Source organism: Littorina saxatilis, linkage group LG5 (assembly GCF_037325665.1).
Source record: "Littorina saxatilis isolate snail1 linkage group LG5, US_GU_Lsax_2.0, whole genome shotgun sequence".
Classification (NCBI taxonomy): Eukaryota; Metazoa; Mollusca; class Gastropoda; order Littorinimorpha; family Littorinidae; genus Littorina; species Littorina saxatilis.
In genome coordinates this window covers 15,282,736-15,301,123 of record NC_090249.1, presented here as the reverse complement: position 1 = coordinate 15,301,123, position 18,388 = coordinate 15,282,736, and the positions used below count along the sequence as shown (strand labels likewise).

The window sequence follows — 18,388 nt, the reverse complement described above, 5'->3', positions numbered from 1 at the left end:
GCGTGTGTGTGTGTGTGTGTGTGTGTGTACAAGTATGTGTGAGTGTGTGCGTGCGTGCGTGCGTGCGTGTGTGTGTGCGTGCGTGCGTGCGTGTGTGTTGAGCGATTTAATGAAACACACACTTGACAAATAATTATGAAATTGTGCATGTGTGTTGTTCCAGGTCAAGGCAAGACCCCCAGCTTTATGTTCTGATTTTTTTAATAATAGTATTTGATGACGTCTTGTTTGCCAGTTTGCAAAAGTTGAGGACGCACTGTGGAGACCACATTTTTTCAAATTCATTGCAATTTTCGTTTAACACACTTTGACCTCGTCTTGTCAAGACGGGATTGCATTTTAGCTTGGAAGCTTAAAATTGGTATATTAACAGCTATTGTGTTTTCAGCGTAGCAATAGGGCCCGATATTTAGACGAGACAAGTATAATGCCGACGAGTCGAAGACGAGTCGCATTATACTTGTTCGAGTCTAAATATCGGACCCTATTGCTACGATGAAAACACAATAGCGTTTATATAGCTATTCTGACATTAAATTCTGTGTTAAAATCATGTTTTTGTCAGCAACAAGGGCCAGAATGGTCCATGTCGTTGATTGCAGACGACGGTTCCCTTTCTGCATGAAGCCACGGAAATAACCGAACATTGAAAAACCCACGGACATGTATTACGGAGAAAACTCAAGATAACCGGATGCTTAGCATTACGTCAATATCTTAGGAATCATATGACGTTATGACGTATCATGCTTGCCTACGTAGATTGTATGTTCGAAAGTCTGACTTCTGTTGGGAATTCGCGTGGTGAAGACTGCGGTAAATCTGTAGATGATAAGAGAACAAGGATTGTCTCAGAAGAAACGACGAAATGTTTCAGACCGGTAACTTCATTTCAACATTGCACTACACAATGGACGTTCTATGTGACAGGAGAGTTTGCGGATTTTGTGTTAAACATTGGTGATTGGAGAGATCGTCTGCAAAAATCAGAGATAGGTCGCTTCAGATTGCAGCTTCTGGAAATTTGCAAGGTTTGCTGCCAGTTAAAGAACTGGATTTTACACGTAATGTATGTCATGTACAGTAAGCAACAACAAAAACACACACAAAGCAAATTGCATCGTCTGTCGACTAGCCACAGACACAAGCCTGGCGAGGTATGCGTGTACTTTATACACGTGGAAGAAACCGGAACCATGCGTCTTTGTTATTGCCGATATCGTTTGGATATCGGCAAAAATGGCCAACTTTCGTAGCGTTATGCTTTGATGATCGGAAAAGGGATGTGTGAGACCATCCAATCACAGCCCCCGAATCCCCCCACGTGTCCATCAGAATAGCTATATATATGTATAGTTGTGTATCAAAATGTTGCCTGAAATTCTTAACTCTACCTGAAGAAAAAAAACGCGCCCTTTAAAAAAGTCGAGAATCACAAGGACCGACGGACAGACGATAGACAGATGGATATATATGGTACCAACACCAACCAAAAAGAACAGTCCACACACCAATAATTAACAAAAATCCCCTCGATCGCCCAACACCAAGTCAAAAAACCAAACCCATTCAATTTTCGCCCCTCCCATCTCCTCCCCCTCCCTTTTCTCCTCGAAGCCCCTCCCCTCCATTCTTCACCGTTTTTCAACATGGCTTGCGACCGTTTGCCCTCTCCGATTGTTCGCGCTAGAATGGCTAAAGGGGATGAGTTGATAATGACCTTAATCAGCTTCATCTCCATCAGCTCTCATTATTCTGCCTCGCTGGGTCTCCAACGCCGAGTCATGGTGGGCCACTATGTGGAGGTTGCTCACACAGTTCAGTGGCTTGATTGAGTGGGTGTGCAGTTAGTTGTGTTGGAGAGAGAGTGACAGGGATGTGCAATGCGTGTTGAGAGTTGGCGTGAGACATGGTGTTGAAAGCCTTGGCTTGGTCTTGTTTTAAAGCGAAATTTGTAATCGGCAGAATTCAGTTATTGGTGATCTAAAATTAGGAAACGAGGTCAAGCATGATTTGAGGAGGACGACAACGACAACGACGACGAGGACCAGGCAAAAGGGGAAGGCGGCGACGACGACGCTTTCCACAACCACCACCACAACAACCTCCAACATCATAATGACGAAATGACGACGACGACGACGATGACGATGACGATGATGACGATGACGATGACGAATGATGATGATGATGATGATGATGATGATGATGATGATGATGATGATGATGATGATGATGATGATGATGACGCAGTAATCACGACGATTCCGATGAAAGTCAGCGACCACCATCATTCCGCAAACTGTCACAAAATCCCGATCAACAAAAAGCCTATTAACCTTCACTTATTCACGACTTTCCGACCTTGACATTGTAGTGGGGGTCAAGTGGGCGTCGGCATCATTGTCCAATCAGAAATTTTGATGCGCTTCCGCTTCCTGTCCCGCCCAGTCTGCGCAAAAGAAATGGCGCAAAACTGTTTGCGCGGAAAAAGGTGATGAAAAAAAAGAACACAACCTGGTTTGATAACCAAATGATTGCGACCTTGCATTCTAGCATCATTTAATGTGGAACAACGAATAGCCAGTTTGTTACCAACATGAGAAACTAGTGTTTAGAATCGAAGCGGTAAACCCGGACGCTGTTTGTACACGTAAATCCGGAGAAGCTATCGAAGTAGGTGACATGTCGTTTCACTCCGAGTGTGCCAGCACCGGCCCTCTACCCGCCAAACCCCCACTAGGCAGGGAAAGTGGTTCGACCTTGCATGACTGCAGGGCAAGTTCTATTTTGCTAGCTAAAATTGCTGCTAGTGCTGCCTTGTCTAGATCTGAAACTTTTTGAATTGGATTTTTTTTCTCTATAATACTGGAATAAGTGGGTGCTTTCCTAGATCTAAGCATCGACCGATAGATAAAGATGTTCCTTGCATTGCATTCTCCTAAATCTGTTATTCTAACCAGTTTGGTTAAGAATATCATTGTTCGTTTTTTGTTTGTTTTTAGTTGATAAGCTTACAAGATTTTTTCTTTTTTAAGTAAGTGGTTTCACACGTATAACATGAGACCCACATGCACTAGACAATGGAAGTTGAGGTCCTCGTTTAATACAACAAATGCCAGTATTATATTTCAGACTCCTTTTGGAGGAATGTGTGGGGTTTGGGTGTTGAACTTGAAGTGGTAGATTGTTTGCACAGGTATGAATGTTCGTACGTTCGAACGTGCACACATGCATGCAGGCATTTGTTTGTCAAGCAGGAACATGCAACATTTTGTTGACCGTATGTTAGTGCGTGTGTAATAAAACCAACGACAAACAATACAAAAAGCTCCAGCTCTGCTTCTTCACCAGTCACAGACGCATTGCGTTGTTCAACTTTCCAGAAATATATTAACTCAGTCAGAACCCGCTTCATGAATATTTTATTTCAGGAAAAAGTCAATCGAATCTACACAAAAAAAGGTTATTGCGTTGTTCTGTCTTTGAGACTGTATCACATGATATTGAGCTACTAGAAGAAACATGTCTATGGCATAGTTTGACCCAACAGATAGAGAAGTCAACAGAGGTATTCTGCCGTCAGCAGCTTTATTGCTGTTTTTTATTTGATCTTGCATAATTTTATTACATAATTTTGCAACACACAAAGAAATCGTAATTGAATATTTTACGCAAAATTGAATAATTCGCAAACATGTTTGTATGAACAAATATTATTTTAAGAAAATATGAGTGTGAGGATGGACGTATTTTGAGTGAAGTAGCAGAAATTCTTTTTAAGTTCTTTAGCTACATGCACACGTTCTGTTAATTACGTTCTTAGAGGGAGATCCAGATTAATAATACTGCTGTGACAGGTTGTGGTTTCCATACACACTTTGATTACAGGAAAAAAAAAGAAAAAAAAACACAGTTAAAAAACAAACAATGTGCACATAGGATTAAAATATTAAAGTGTACAGAATAAAAGCAACATATGTACAAAAACAAATCTCGTGGTTCTCTTGTCAAACCCACTGTAGTAAGCACAGAATAGGAGAGAAGATTTTGGAGAAGGTGGCTTAACCTACTGAAGTAAATGATCAAGAGGATTCTAGGCATTCAGTGCTAAAGCTCTCAAATCACAAGACAAACACACTTGTTGTGGCTATCCGAACTGTTGATTTAAAAAAAAACCATACCCACAAATTGTAAACATCTATTACAAAATTATAGATTATTGTATGGATCTGTCTTTGTAAAATATATTGTACAGAAAATTTTAAATAATCTGCACAAATCTCGTGGTTCTCTTGTCAAGTAGTAGGCACAGAAAAAAACACAAAAAAACCCTGTGTTTTGTCTTGTAAATTATACTTTACTAAATGTGTACAGTATTCTAAGAAAAGAAAAATTCTTCCTTTTTATCATATCAATTGCCTCCCTTGAATGTTATTTGTAAAATAATTCTGAGAAAAAAAGCGTTCTACTTAAAAGCAGTGCAATCAAGAAAATGGGTACAACCTGTGTGTATACCTTTATTCCTTATTCTTTTTATTTAATTGAGGATGTCACTACGCAGTTTTACTGATTTAAAAAAAAAATTGCTTCAAATTATCTCCCTTGAACAAACACTTCTTTTTACAATTAAATTTTGTTTACACGAAGAGGTAGTTTTAAGGGTATATACAAAAAAACAATATTGCAACCTTAGATGTATTTACATTTGGACTAATTCCATTAAAAAAAAATTCAAACTATAAATGATAAATCAAAATAAAACAGATTTTGGAGCTGTGCACAAGCTAATAGGATTAAACACGAAAGTCGTACCGAAGAATCGTCAAATACTTTTCCTAACAGCTATACTTAAACATAAGAAAATATGATCTGCATCTCTTGTTATGAAGATGATGGCACTGGTCCACCGAAGTGCATGCCATATATGCTTTACTGTGCGCTCTCCCTCTCAATGGTCTTTCCCTGGCTGACTCGATTCTGAGGAGATAAAAGAAAACACATTCAGTACAAGCTGTAAAAAATAACAACAAAACTAGTATTACTTACAGTAGCTGCTGGTTTCTTTTTCTTTTTTTTTTATTTTTATTTTTTTTTTAACAATTTTATTCAAATAAATAACAACAATCAACAATATCTCATACAATGAATTAAATACATCTTATCGAGTACAACAAGCTTACTTTTTTTTAACGTTTTGTTCTTCGAACACTCACACAAAAATGCTTCTTATCTGTAACTGCCTATTAAAAATACTTTCCAACGGTAAAAACGAATTTGTTTTTTTATATATACTAACGCACATCTTTCCGATTAAGATAATGTGGTTCAATTTATACATAGTTGCCTTTTTCACCATTACAAAATGCATACCAAATAAAACATCACTAACTTTCAAAACAATCTTAATTTCTAAAGTACGAAAAATAAATTCTTCAATAAACTTCCAGAATTTGTATACAACCGGGCATTCAAAAAAGAAGTGTTCAATGAAATCAGTTACATCACAACAGTAATTACATTTATTAGTTTCCGTTACTTTCATTTTACACAGGAGAATGTTGGTCGGATAAATGTTGTGCATAATTTTCCAGTGTAAAACTCTTAATCTAGTCTCTTGTGTTGACTGATGGGCAACTATCCAAGAACGTTCATCAATTTCTACATTAAACTTTCTCTTCCAAAATCCTCCGGAACATGGTACATCTGTTTTCATATTAATAATCTCTTTCCGATATTCTTTGGCACTTAACACATTTTTGCCGTTAAACAGTGGGGTAATACAAACATCATCAGTCATATTTACAACATTTTTCCTCATGAATAATGACACAGCAGCTTTTACAACATTATATTCAAGAATTCGGTTTGGCGAATATCCAATCAAATCACATATATCTTGATATGATAATATGTCTCCCGAACGTACAATGTCAGTTAATACCAATACACCTCGTCGTATCCAACTTTCAAAAAATAAAACTTTGCCACTATACGTTATGCATGCATTATTCCATAATAAAATCGGCCCGATTGTCCCACGATCGTAGTGGTTATTATCCAGCCAATATTTTAATACTGCTTTCCAAAAGTGTGATTTCACTAGGTCTAACCCTTTAGCTGCTGGTTTCTGAGTATTTGATTGAAGGCCCAATCCGACTTGTAAGAAGTTTGCCCGACTATCGCAGATTTGGTCAGGTAATTGCATGGAGTAAAATCATGCCTCAATTTGGTAACATACAAACTGCAATATTCTAAGGCTGTGAGTGTGAGAATACATCGGCGCCACTTTTTAAAAACTTTCTTTTTGTGTGTGCGCATGTTTTAGTGCCAAAAATGAATAGGCCGAGTGCTCTCTCTGCAAAACTTGTGTGAAGCTTCAGAGCTCTATCAATGGTTTGAAAGAAAAAACATACTTTTCCATTTTTGACGTTCTTGTTCCCTTCCCTGTGAAATTTACTGTCCGTAGGTTACCGGATTTTGTTAATGTCCGTGAAAACCTCAACTATTCATTGCTGAGTGCCCAGTGATAGCTATCCCCCTCAACGACCTAGCACTGCTGAATCCTGATTCTTCCCATTGTTTGATTCTGTAATGAAATTGTGTAGTTGGTAGTTATGTGAGCTTCTTCTTGGGGGTGGGGGGGGGGGGGGTTATTTAAACCATCAGATCACAAAGTAAGACTTCATTGTAATGTGCAGATATTTGTTCAGGTGCCCACAATTTTCTATGTGAAAACATGTTGCTAACTAACATGAACCCAACCTTAAAACATGATGTAGGTGAGTAGCCCATCTAGAAAAAAGAACCTGTTCTAATTCGGAATTAGAACAGGTTCGTTTTTCTAGATGGGCTACTCACCTACATCACGTTTCATGGTTGGGTTCATGTTAGTTAGCAACTTGTTTTCAAATTCTCATCAGGCAATCACGGCTGACACTAAACACAGAACAGGTGGGAAAGACATAATTCAATTTACTCACCTTCCTTGCATTGTGAGACTGGCCATATGAATCTGCTGAAGTAGTTCCTGCACATATTTAATCAAATATTCATCTTAATAACGTGTTGATATCGCTTGTTCTAGCAAATCAGACTTGACAGTTTTCTGAAGGCTTGCACAATTTAAGAGCTTGCCTGTCCCCAATCATTACAATAAGAAACAACATCTAGTATGCAAGTATTTTCAGGGTAGGAAGGTTTTAATATAATGTCGGGTCTTCTGGGGGCATGGAGAAACACCTTACACAAAGTAGAACATACACAACAAATTTCAAACAATTGAAGTCACACCATAGTTTTACTCACAAACAAACAACAGCAATACAATAAACAGTCTGCAAACGCCTACATGTTGTCTACACTTGGTATAAAGAAACAAAGAAGCACATGAAGACAGGCTTTGTCAAGTAGACCATTATAGCGAATGAGCAACAGCTGATGATCCAGACCACCAAATTGACATGATTTCCCCTTATTCAGTTTGTGATTGTGGTCATATTGACGATGCATGACTTCAATTTTTCTAAATAAGTCTCTTGGTGCGTTTATGGATACATTCATTGTCACAATTACGACATGCTAATGTCTAGCCTGGGTAAACTTCAATTCATGACTTTTTTTTAACTGGCATAGACATTATGAGCATACCAGAATTATTTTCCTGTTAGACTGTCTTCTTCTTTTTCTTCTTCTGCGTTCGATATTCATGGCTGTCATATCGTCAGGTCAGTGGCTGCCATGAAGTCTGCATAAACCAATTAAATAAATAATTAAGGAAAAAACCACCCTTACATCATAATAAATCAGAACCATCAAAACCACCCCCCACCCATCCAATAAAACCTGCATACAAAAACACTTCAAAATAAAAAAATGAAAACATTTAATTCCACTTCAAAAATATAAAAGTTGTTATGCATAATTTTCATTATCTCTTTACACACACAAAAATTGCTGTGCAAATCTTTTTAAAAACATCAATGCCCGAGACACCAGTAACCTGTTTATGTTGTTGACCTTGTAGCTTTTCAGTTTAAGAGGCTGTTCAAAAAACCGTTTCCCTGGAATCTGCACTATGATAACCATGAATAATACCATAGGGAAAATATTACATCACCAAGACCTAAAAAATAACACCAACCGACACTCCTCACCCTTATTTCACCCACTATGCCAACCCAAAGACTGGAAAATAATAATCAAATACAGAATGAACAAAAATGCTTGATTTCATTTCTTCAATAAGTTGAAAATCTTCATTCTTCATAATAATGTTATTGGCATAATGTGTAATTGCCACAATTTACAGAGTTTTATGAAAAAATGATGCGATAAAAATCAAAGGGAAAACATTTGTTCATATACTGATACCTTATTTACCTTGTGGCTTGTGTGCCCCAGGTTTAGGAGCTGCTCAAACGTCCATTGCTCCTCAGTCTGCAAGAAATTAAGCGATGGCCTGAAGGAGAATGGAAAAAAATCCTTTGTCAGCACCCTGTGTATGTGTGTGGGTGGGTGTTTTAGATAAATAGGCAGGGTGGGGGGGTGTGTGGGTGTGTGCAATAGGTACCACGCCTAATGCAGTCTGCAAAACAAGTGCAACACTTCTACAGAGCTTTTATGATACAAAGCTTCAAATAAGAAACACATTACAATCAAATGAAAGCTGAGCCTGTCATTGCAAAATAAGAAGGAATATACAACAATCCAGTGGCATGTAAAATATTGTTCCTTCAGAAAGATGGCTCTGACAGCAGAAACAATTTAATTCAAAACATAAACGAGTACTTACCAAGTCGAAGTTTGTGTAGAATTCCATGATGCAGTTTACAGGAACGGAGGGATATGTGAGAGTGCGCATGCGCTAGGCTAGCCATATTTTACAGCATAGATCATCAAAGCGTAAACCACATACTCTTTGATGATCTACAAAGTTTTACAACAACAAAAGTTAAGTTGTAAACAGAGGGTGGGTTTTATTGAGGGAGGGCACATATCCCTCCGTTCCTGTAAACTGCATCATGGAATTCTACACAAACTTCGACTTGGTAAGTACTCGTTTATGTTTTGAATTCCATTTCATGCAGTTTACCGAAACTACGGTTTATGTGAGACTTCAAAGTTGTTGTTGTCAAACTTCCATTTCAACATTCATTGATTCACTCACATTTTAGAAGATAAATGTTTCTTGTTCTGATCACTTTATTAATTCTAAAAGTAGCAGAGGTATGAGTATATTCAGAATACTCGAAACAATGTACTGCACATTTCAAAATCAATGACACTTTCATATCAAAAAACAAAACCATTAATGCTTTCTGCATCAAGAAAGTTTTCTTTTACAACCGTACACATTATTTCACCCTTTTTCTGTGACATTTGTGCATCAATAATAAATTCATCAATGCCTTTTTGCATCAATAAAGTTTTCTTTCACAACAGTGCTTGTCTACACACTTTTCTTTCCATAGTAATTCAAGATTGTGTTCTTTTTCATCTGACTCTGCAAGGGTTTGTCATAGAATTGTTTGAATGTTTTTGCATTGGTCCAACCAGCTGCTTTGAGAATATCACCAAGAGGTACACCTGACCTCTTCATTGCTGATGACGCTGCACATCTGAAGCTGTGTGGTGTATAACTTGACAATCCAGCTCTCGCTAATACTGTCCGTAACCAGCGAGAAATTGTGTCCCTTGATGCTGGTTCATGAGGCGGTTTGTAACACAACAACAGTTTACCGCTCTGATCAACTCTCAGTTTCTTTGTGCGTTCAATGTATTCTTTCAAGCACTTGACTACACAAACTTGCTCATCCACAGTATATACTGGTAAATCTAAATTTTGCTGATGATAGCCAGGTCTTGTGTGTTTCAACTTTTCTGTCATGTAAATAACACATTTATTCTCTAAAAAACAAACAGATTCTAGGTTCATCAAATGAAGAGTTTGCACCCTTTGAGCAGATGCCAACAAAAGTAAAGCCGATACTTTCAGCGTTATGTCTTTCAATGAAAGCTGAGCATTGTCTGGAAGAGTCTTAAAATATTTCAAAACATCACCAACATCCCATATCTTGGAATGCCTTGGCATTGGTGTCCTGAGTTCAAAAACTCCCTTCAAAAATCTCACAACCAAAGGATGAGTACCAATTGTAGATTTATCTGACATCAAAATAACTGAAGAAAGTGCACTTCTGGCAGTATTAATTGCACTGTAACCTAATCCAGCTTCAAAGAGATCAGTGAGAAAACTTAACACTAGATTTACAGAGGGACGCAAGGGATCACTTGACCGTTGAGCACAAAAGAATCGCCATCTCGCAAGATAACAGGCATATTGTTTCTTGGTTGTACTTCTCCATGAAGCACAGATGATGCTTTGAGTCTTTCCATGAAGGCCTCGTGTCTCGAGAGATTGCCTGATAAGACACAAGCCAGGAGACGTAGTTTTCTCTGAAGTGGATGTGCTGCATTGCTGTGTGGTAAAGTCAGAAGACGTTTCCCTTTCGGAAGAATCACAGGTTCCTGGACTAGCAACCGCAGAAGCTGGGGAAACCACACCGCTGTTGGCCACAGGGGAACAATCAGCATGCCGTCTGCCCGGTCTCTCCTCCACTGCATCAGCACCCTTTGAATCAGACTGAAAGGGGGAAATGCATATATCAGCCATTTTGACCAGTTGTGTTCAAATGCATCGACTGCGTACGCTTCTGGATCATGTCCCCATGACATGAAAGGTTTTACCTGAAAATTCAACCTTGAGGCAAAGAGATCAATTTCTGGATTAAGCAGTGTCTCTTTAAGCCTATGAAATACAACATCACTCAATTTCCATTCTGTACGGTCATTGAACTGACGTGACTGCATATCTGCTTCAGTGTTACATTTCCCAGGAATATGTGTAGCAGATAACCAAATCAAATTATCTTTACACCAAATCCAGATTCTTTTAGCCAACGCATTACATTCATGTGAATGTGATCCTCCCATATTCTTTACATGTAGGCAATAGCACAAGTGTTATCTGATAACACCAAGACATGTCTCCCTGTGAGTTTTGCTTTGAAACTTTTCAGTGCATATTCTATTGCCAGTAATTCAAGCACATTTATATGAAAAGCTCTTTCATTCATTGACCATCGTCCCCCTGTTTTCAGGTCTCCACACACTGCGCCCCAACCTCCTGTAGAAGAAGCATCAGTCTGGATTGTTATGTCATGGCATGCATTTTGCACTGTATGGTATGACTCATCAATGTTCTCAATCCACCAATCTAACTCTGAACAAGCATTGTCAGATAGATTAGCTAAAGACTCAAAATTTCCTTTTGCTACTTTAAGGGCATCAGACTTGTCTTTTTCTAACTGTCTGAAATACAGAGGTCCCCACCTATTAGCAGGAAAAGTGGCAACCAACATTCCAATGACTTGAGCCAGTTCTCTGATTCTGATTCTTTTCTTTCCCTTGAGTCTGTAACAGGCTGCCTTTATATTCTGCCTTTTTTGCTCTGGAAGTGATACAGTCATATCTTCAGAATTCAACCAAAACCCAAGGTATTTTAACCGTTTGCTTGGATTGAGAACAGATTTGTCATCATGTATTGTGAAACCAAGAGATTCAAAGAGTTTTACTGTCTCACTGACATTCACTTCACATTCTTCAACTGTGTCTGCCTGTAAATAACAATCATCAATGTATGAGGTAGACAAAAAACCTTGTGCCCTCAACTTTGCATACACTGGTTTTAGCAGCTTTGTGAAGTACCTTGGACAGTTACTCAAACCATTTGGAAAGCATGTATACTGAAACATTTGTTCACGCCATCTGAATTTTAGAAACTTTCTGAACTGATGTTTGACAGGAACTGAATAGTAAGCGTGTCTAAGATCAACTGAGGCCATATAACAGTCTTTAGTCATCATTTGTGTAGCAGTTGACAAATTATCCATTTTAAAATGTTCGTACGCAACGGATTCATTGAATCTTTTCAAGTTCAAAATAAGCCGATGTGACCCATCTGGCTTTTCAACAAGAAAAATAGGTGAAACCACCTCATCTTCTTCTGGTTTTGATGGCTCAATGACATGCATACTCAATAGATGTTCTATTTCTGCATCCATTATCTGAAATAAGTGACCAGGAACTTGATTTTTGGCCTCATGCTGAGTTTCCACCTTCTCAATGTCTTCACTCAAAGGAATTTCTGTTCCCTGTACCATATCTAGAATAAAGGAATCAGATGTCAATTTCTTCCAATTGTGAACAAAATGTTTCAGTTTACCTGCTTCAAATTCAAATGTGGCATTCTTTATTTCACATACCTCTTTGTTGTCTACTCTGCTTGCCTGCTTGTCGTTGTGCCGGAGAAGAATGGTCTCCCTTGACTTCTCCCTCTCCCCCTGAACTGAGCTCCTCTCTTCCCGTTCCAGTTCCACCTTCCTCTTCCTCTCCATTCGGAGTTTTTTGGTGCATACTGACGGGATGGGAAATATTTTTGCCCTCTACTTGATTGAGTAAAGGCAAGTCCAAGTTTGGTTGTACAGTCAATATCAGCACACGCTGACTTGAGATCATCCCCAAATAGCCACTGAGTGACTGGTATGTTTGAAGATGCCAGTTTTCTGTATTTTCTGTTCACATTTTGTCCAGACAGTATTTTTGCTCTTCTGTCCAGTGACATGTCATACGCTGTTTTCAGTATCAGCCCACTTGCCTCAGCAATTGTTTTGATCAGCTTTTTCTGTTCCTCACTGGCAACCCCCATTTTTAGGGACACATCCCAGGCCACAACAAGAGCATTGTTGGCCGTGTACAGTAACTTCTGTTGACGTTGTGATTTTAAGTCATACGTTTTGGCACTGTGTTCCATCAAACCCCAGATTTCGGGATTCACTTTTGGGACGCCTGTCTCAATGTTCTTTGGGCGTTTAAACTCTCTTTCTTTTTGCTTCATCTTTTCTTCGTTCATCTGACCCTTTGCCATCACTGATACAAGTTTTGCAATTCGATCTGCAACTTCATCACCAAGAGTCTCAGAAATGTCAAAATCTTGCTCCAGTTCATTCATAATTTCACTCTCATTGGGGTCGTTCAGTTCAGCCTCGGGTCGAGATTCTGATGCTTGAGTTTTACACATTTCTTCAAGAAGGTGATCGAAATCATCCCCAGTCTCCACAGATTCAGATTGTTCGTCATCACTGACTTCACGTTTTCTCTTTTTCGATTGTTTCGTTTGGGGCGAGTCGCCATCTTTGTCTACCACCATAGATAGAAACTTCAAAATTTTCTCATTTTGACTCTTCATCTTTTCCCAATCCGAGATTGGTAGAGTGACTGTTTGTGGTTTTTCCTTTCCACCCGTGTCGGGTGCGTGGATCAAGTCATTCAATTCTGAGTCCGAATCGAGTTCTAACTCTACTTGTCTCTCTGTCATCGCGACTCGCGTTTTTTTTCGAACTCGGCACGATAAAGGATAAAGCACTTACTTTGTCCAGCAGAAACAATCAATTTCACACACAAAACACAACAGGTTACGTCGATTTCCGGATGAAAATGAAGTTTTCTACGCCGAAAATTCCCACATGCTGCCCATGGCCGCCATAACACATACGGGTATGGCTAGCCTAGCGCATGCGCACTCTCACATAAACCGTAGTTTCGGTAAACTGCATGAAATGGAACTTGAAGTTTGAGTCAAAAATTATTTCTCTACATAAGCGAACGTAGGCTACTTGCAGTAATACCCCTCACACATGAAATATTCACAGATTGTTCCCAATGTTGCTTCCGTGTATCGGTTAGATCCATCTCGGTTAGATTCATCTGCAGAGTACGGATTGTCATCCGTTTAAAAAGGAAAAACAATCAGAACTTGTCATCAGTGATCAACCTACCTTGCAAGAGTGGGGTGAAACACTCACTTCCTGCCAACATGTCTGCAAAAAAAGGAAACAATGCCAATGAAAGCTTAAAATGATTCTTTTGTTCAATATGTGTACACGTGCTTCATTTCTGGGGTGAAAGTGTAAAATATATCGATGGATTGATAGAACAATATAGCCTCAAGTTCACCGCACCAAAAAATACTTATCAATCAACATTGTCATCACTCGATCAGCTATTCCATCTCTTTCATGTGTGTGTGTGTGATGGTGTGAGCGTGTGTGTGTTTGTGTACGTGTGTGTGTGTGTGTTTGTGAACAAGCTTTGAAAAACGTATGTTTACCTTGCTCTAGATCTACTGATTTTCGTAGGCGGAGACTTCTCTGCCGTGAGGGCGGCTTCGTTTCCCTGGCAGAATTCAACATCTTGTACAGATCTGCCGGTGATTTTCTTTTCCTCCGCTTCGTGAGTCACTTGATCCACAGATTTAACGAACATTGAATGTTCTTTTAGTTCTTGTGACGGAAGTACAATCAAGGAATTAAGTGGGCATTCCTGAGTCCTCTGCTGGCTTCATGTCCACAAAGTAAATCGCACAAACTTGCAGGGTTTGGGGGGTAGTTTATTACTTTGAAGAACAGTTATAGTCGTCGCTGCCCGTTCAGCATTCTTCGCGCGACTTTTGCAGAGGAAGGCATTATATGCATTTTTTTTCTCCTGCTAAATGTTGCCAGGGTGCACAAACTGAGAAAGCATTCCCGATTTTCCACAATGTTCTACTTCTTTAGAGTCTTTTGCACAACATGATTTATAACTGCCAGTGTTACTGTTAGTGTACGTCTAATTCATGATGCCTACCTGACAGCTGGGTCAAAAGTTACGTTCGAGAAAATACTCGAACTAAGTTCCAAACAACTCGAAGAGCAGACATGTAACATGTGGGATTTTGGCAAGCGGAAACGACGTAGATCTAATGTCATTCAAGGGTATCGTAATGTGGGAATGTCAAGGCCAGTTTTTGACTGGTTTTGAACTGAAGTTGGGCTCCGAATGGAAATAAACACTTCCTCCAGCTGCGCGACCCATTGATAACAACAGTTGGAACTGGTAGGAAGATGAACAGGTCTTGTGAACTGGCTACACACTGTTACGGTTCAAGTATAAGTTCAAAGTAAACACTCAACTGAGGTGGCAGGTAATGGCGGACTTGACTTCCTTCATAACCAAATATCACTCTTCTGACAAAAAAACGCAAATGCTATGTTAAACCGGAAAATACGTAAACCGGAAAAGGAAGCGCATCAAAACCAAAATGGCAGCCCCCATGAAATCCGAAAGGTCACGGAAAAAAGTCGTGAATACAACATCTGCCAAAAGTCCTGACTTTGATCCCAGCACCAAACCCTGTCAGTCACGACAGGACGGGGACGACAAGGTGTGGTCAGTCACTCATCAGGCGAGGTGCGTGGCTAATAACAGATGGTCACTGTAAACTGACCACAAGGCACGGGGGAGTGCTGCCTTCTCACGTCAAAACAGTGACGCAGACAAGCTGCAGGTTCAGTCATCTGTACCGCACGTGCCGGCTGTCATCATTAGTTGGAGGAGTGGGTCACCTCCTGCTGTTACGGGTAGTACTAGCTTTGACGACGAAGGCGGCGTCGGCAGGGGTGGTGATGATAACGACGACGACGACGACGATAATAATGATGATGATGATGATGATGGTGATGATGATAATAATGATGATGATGATGATGATGATGATGATGATGATGATGATGATGATGATGATGATGATGATGATGATGATGATGATCTTGATGATCTTGATGATCTTGATGATCTTGTCGCTGGCGATTCTGATTTTGACGACAATGTTGCTGCTGTTTCTGCTGCTATGATGATGACAACGAGTGAGGCTCCACGTCGAGACAAGGATCCAGAGAAGGTGTGTGGTCAGTCATCCGTAAAGCGAGGCAGACGAATCGCACGCGCGAGGCTGTCATCACTGTTAGTTGAAGGAGTGGGTTCTACCTGTATAGCAGCAGCAGCGACGACGACGACGACGACGACGACGCCTATTATGATGATGATGAGGAGGAGGAGGAGGAGGAGGAGGAGGAGGGGGGGAGGAGGATCAGCAGCAGCAACAGCACGGTAGCAGCAGTACAAAGAGGGGGAATATGGGGGGGGGGGGGTAGAAAAGATTCCCTTTGCAGTATCTTTGGGTGGGGGAGGTGTGTGTGTGTGGGGGTGGGGGGGTGAAGGACAACGACAATGACGATGTAGTACGCAGGGGACTTGAGCTTCATGTCGACACGGTGATCTACAGAAACGCTGAGTGGTCAGTCAGTCGCATGATGAGGAGCACGATTCGCACGTGCCGACTGTCAGCACTGATTACTTGTACTATGGGATTGGGTCTGTCTTTCACACTCCGTCCTTGTAGGTCAGTCCAGCTTTGGTTGGACAGTCGTAGAACCTATATTGTGGTCAGTCTCGATCTGTGTTTAACAGGCGATGTTAGGAAATAACTCTACCTTAACCTATATTTAAAAGGTGAACTCTGGAAATAACTCTACCTTAACCTATATTTAAAAGGTAAACTCTGGAAATAACTCTACCTTAACCTATATTTAAAAGGTGAACTCTGGAAATAACTCTACCTTAACCTATATTTAAAAGGTGAACTCTGGAAATAACTCTGTCAGGCTTGTACGGGTTGTGAAAGAGTGAATACTCTGTCTTTTATTGAGGCAAACCTTCCCACGTGACATTATAGGCAAGTCGCTGACTAGTGAGGGGAGTGTCTGAAACACTGACGTGGACAAGGGGCACGTGTGGAAAGTTTGCTTTAATTAAAGCAAGCGTATAGTCCCTGTCTGAGCGATCGAGAAGAAGAAGAAGAAGAAAGCAAGCGTATTCACTCTTTCACAACTCATACAAACCCAACAGAGTTATTTCCGGGGTTCGTCTATCAAATGTAGGTGATGAGACGCCCTTACAAATGTCGTTTTGTTCACAAGCATTAATCTAACATCTCCCTCTTTTTTCTCTCTCTCTCTTATTTTTGTTGTTGTTTTAAGCAAGAAATATGCAGATTTCCATACTATGTGGAGTTTGTTCGAGATCAAGCTTTATTTTCGAACAAGCAGTTATTATTTACTTGTATTACAAATATTTTTACGAACATCACACACACACACACACACACACACACACACACACACACACACACACACTCACACACATTCACACACACACACAAACACACAAACACACACGACACACACATGCACGCACGCACGCACGCGTAGACACACACACACACACACACACACACACACACACACACACACACACACACACACATACGCTTACACATACCGCTTCTCTAAAGAGTATATGGTTTGTACACGACCTACACCATTTGTTTAAGGATACACAACGCACAATTCCTTCGCTGATTGCAATGTATATTACCCAGAATGTGTGAAAATGAAATGCAAGCTAAAGATAATCTTTGCAAAAATTAGATAAAAAGAACGACTTCAAAACGATATCTGCATTGACAATTCAAATTAAGACCAACAAAAGCTTCTTCTTTTTTTCTTCTATTTTTTTTACACTAAACATCTTGCACAGGAAATGGCTTTCACGCCTTCTTCAAACTTGTGTTTTGAATTCAAGTCAGGAGGGGGGACAAACAATGTGCTAACCAATGTCTTCAGAATTAGTTTACCTCCGGCCGATTTGAAAGCAGGAAAATGAAAAGAACAGACACGCGTAAACATCCATTTTGATGTTGCTCAAGTCCTCAGGCAGCTGTTGAGTTATCTATCAACTTACTCTTACAGACAGCCTCTTCCTCTCTTTCTTCCTTTTTACGGAGGCTCAAAAGTGCCAGAAGTGAACATTTTGAAAGACTATGATACCACTGATAACTATACCATGGAGAGAGAAAAACACCCACTTACATTATACTGCAGCTAGTGATATATCTATCAACTTACTCTATATACAGCCAGTCTTTTCCTCTCTTATTTACCTTTTTTACGGAGGCCTGCTAGCACAAAAAGTGAACATTTTAAAGGCTATCATAATATCGCTGTAAAGCGGAGCGGCAGTAGCTTCACATAAACTTTAACTATCTGTGTCTATGTCTAAGATGTTATTATGGTGCATACGTTTCTGAAAGATAATTGTAAGGATGGCAATCAAACAAACACACGACAAGACGAACTGAGACAAGCAGAGTATCAACTCACCAAGAGTCAGGTAAAAATCCAAGTTTGTATTCAATCCAAGAAAACAATCATGAAAAGATACATGGGATCTTTCATAGAAAACATAATTTATACCTATTCACAGTTCAAGTTGGCTTTGACACAGTCTTTGCTCCTTTGCATACCAAATTGTCTTAGTCTTTAGACTGTCAAAAAAGTCGGGCAGCACTCCTAGGCTTGAACACGAATTCAAAATAAAAGTCTTGAATATTTGG

At 39.8% G+C, this 18,388-nt stretch overlaps 1 protein-coding gene and 1 long non-coding RNA gene across 3 annotated transcripts; both read right to left on the bottom strand.

Annotated features, from left to right (window-relative positions):
• Positions 1–4,665: 4,665 nt before the first annotated feature.
• Positions 4,666–15,240, bottom strand: LOC138966384 (uncharacterized). 2 transcript variants are annotated; one of them, XR_011455682.1, is made up of 6 exons: positions 14,228–15,240; positions 13,896–13,937; positions 8,383–8,439; positions 7,651–7,747; positions 6,984–7,030; positions 4,666–4,980 (listed from the first exon to the last, which is right to left on the bottom strand). It is a non-coding gene; the product is annotated as an uncharacterized lncRNA (long non-coding RNA). The 2 variants fall into 2 exon arrangements; XR_011455681.1 differs by having other exon boundaries at positions 4,667–4,980; positions 8,383–8,461.
• LOC138966383 (uncharacterized) lies at positions 8,768–13,678 on the bottom strand. The gene is made up of 2 exons (XM_070338601.1): positions 12,324–13,678; positions 8,768–10,642 (listed from the first exon to the last, which is right to left on the bottom strand). The coding sequence occupies exon 1, from the start codon at positions 13,433–13,435 to the stop codon at positions 12,335–12,337; it is 1,101 nt and encodes a 366-aa protein (XP_070194702.1). The 5' UTR covers positions 13,436–13,678; the 3' UTR covers positions 8,768–10,642; positions 12,324–12,334.
• Positions 15,241–18,388: the final 3,148 nt, after the last annotated feature.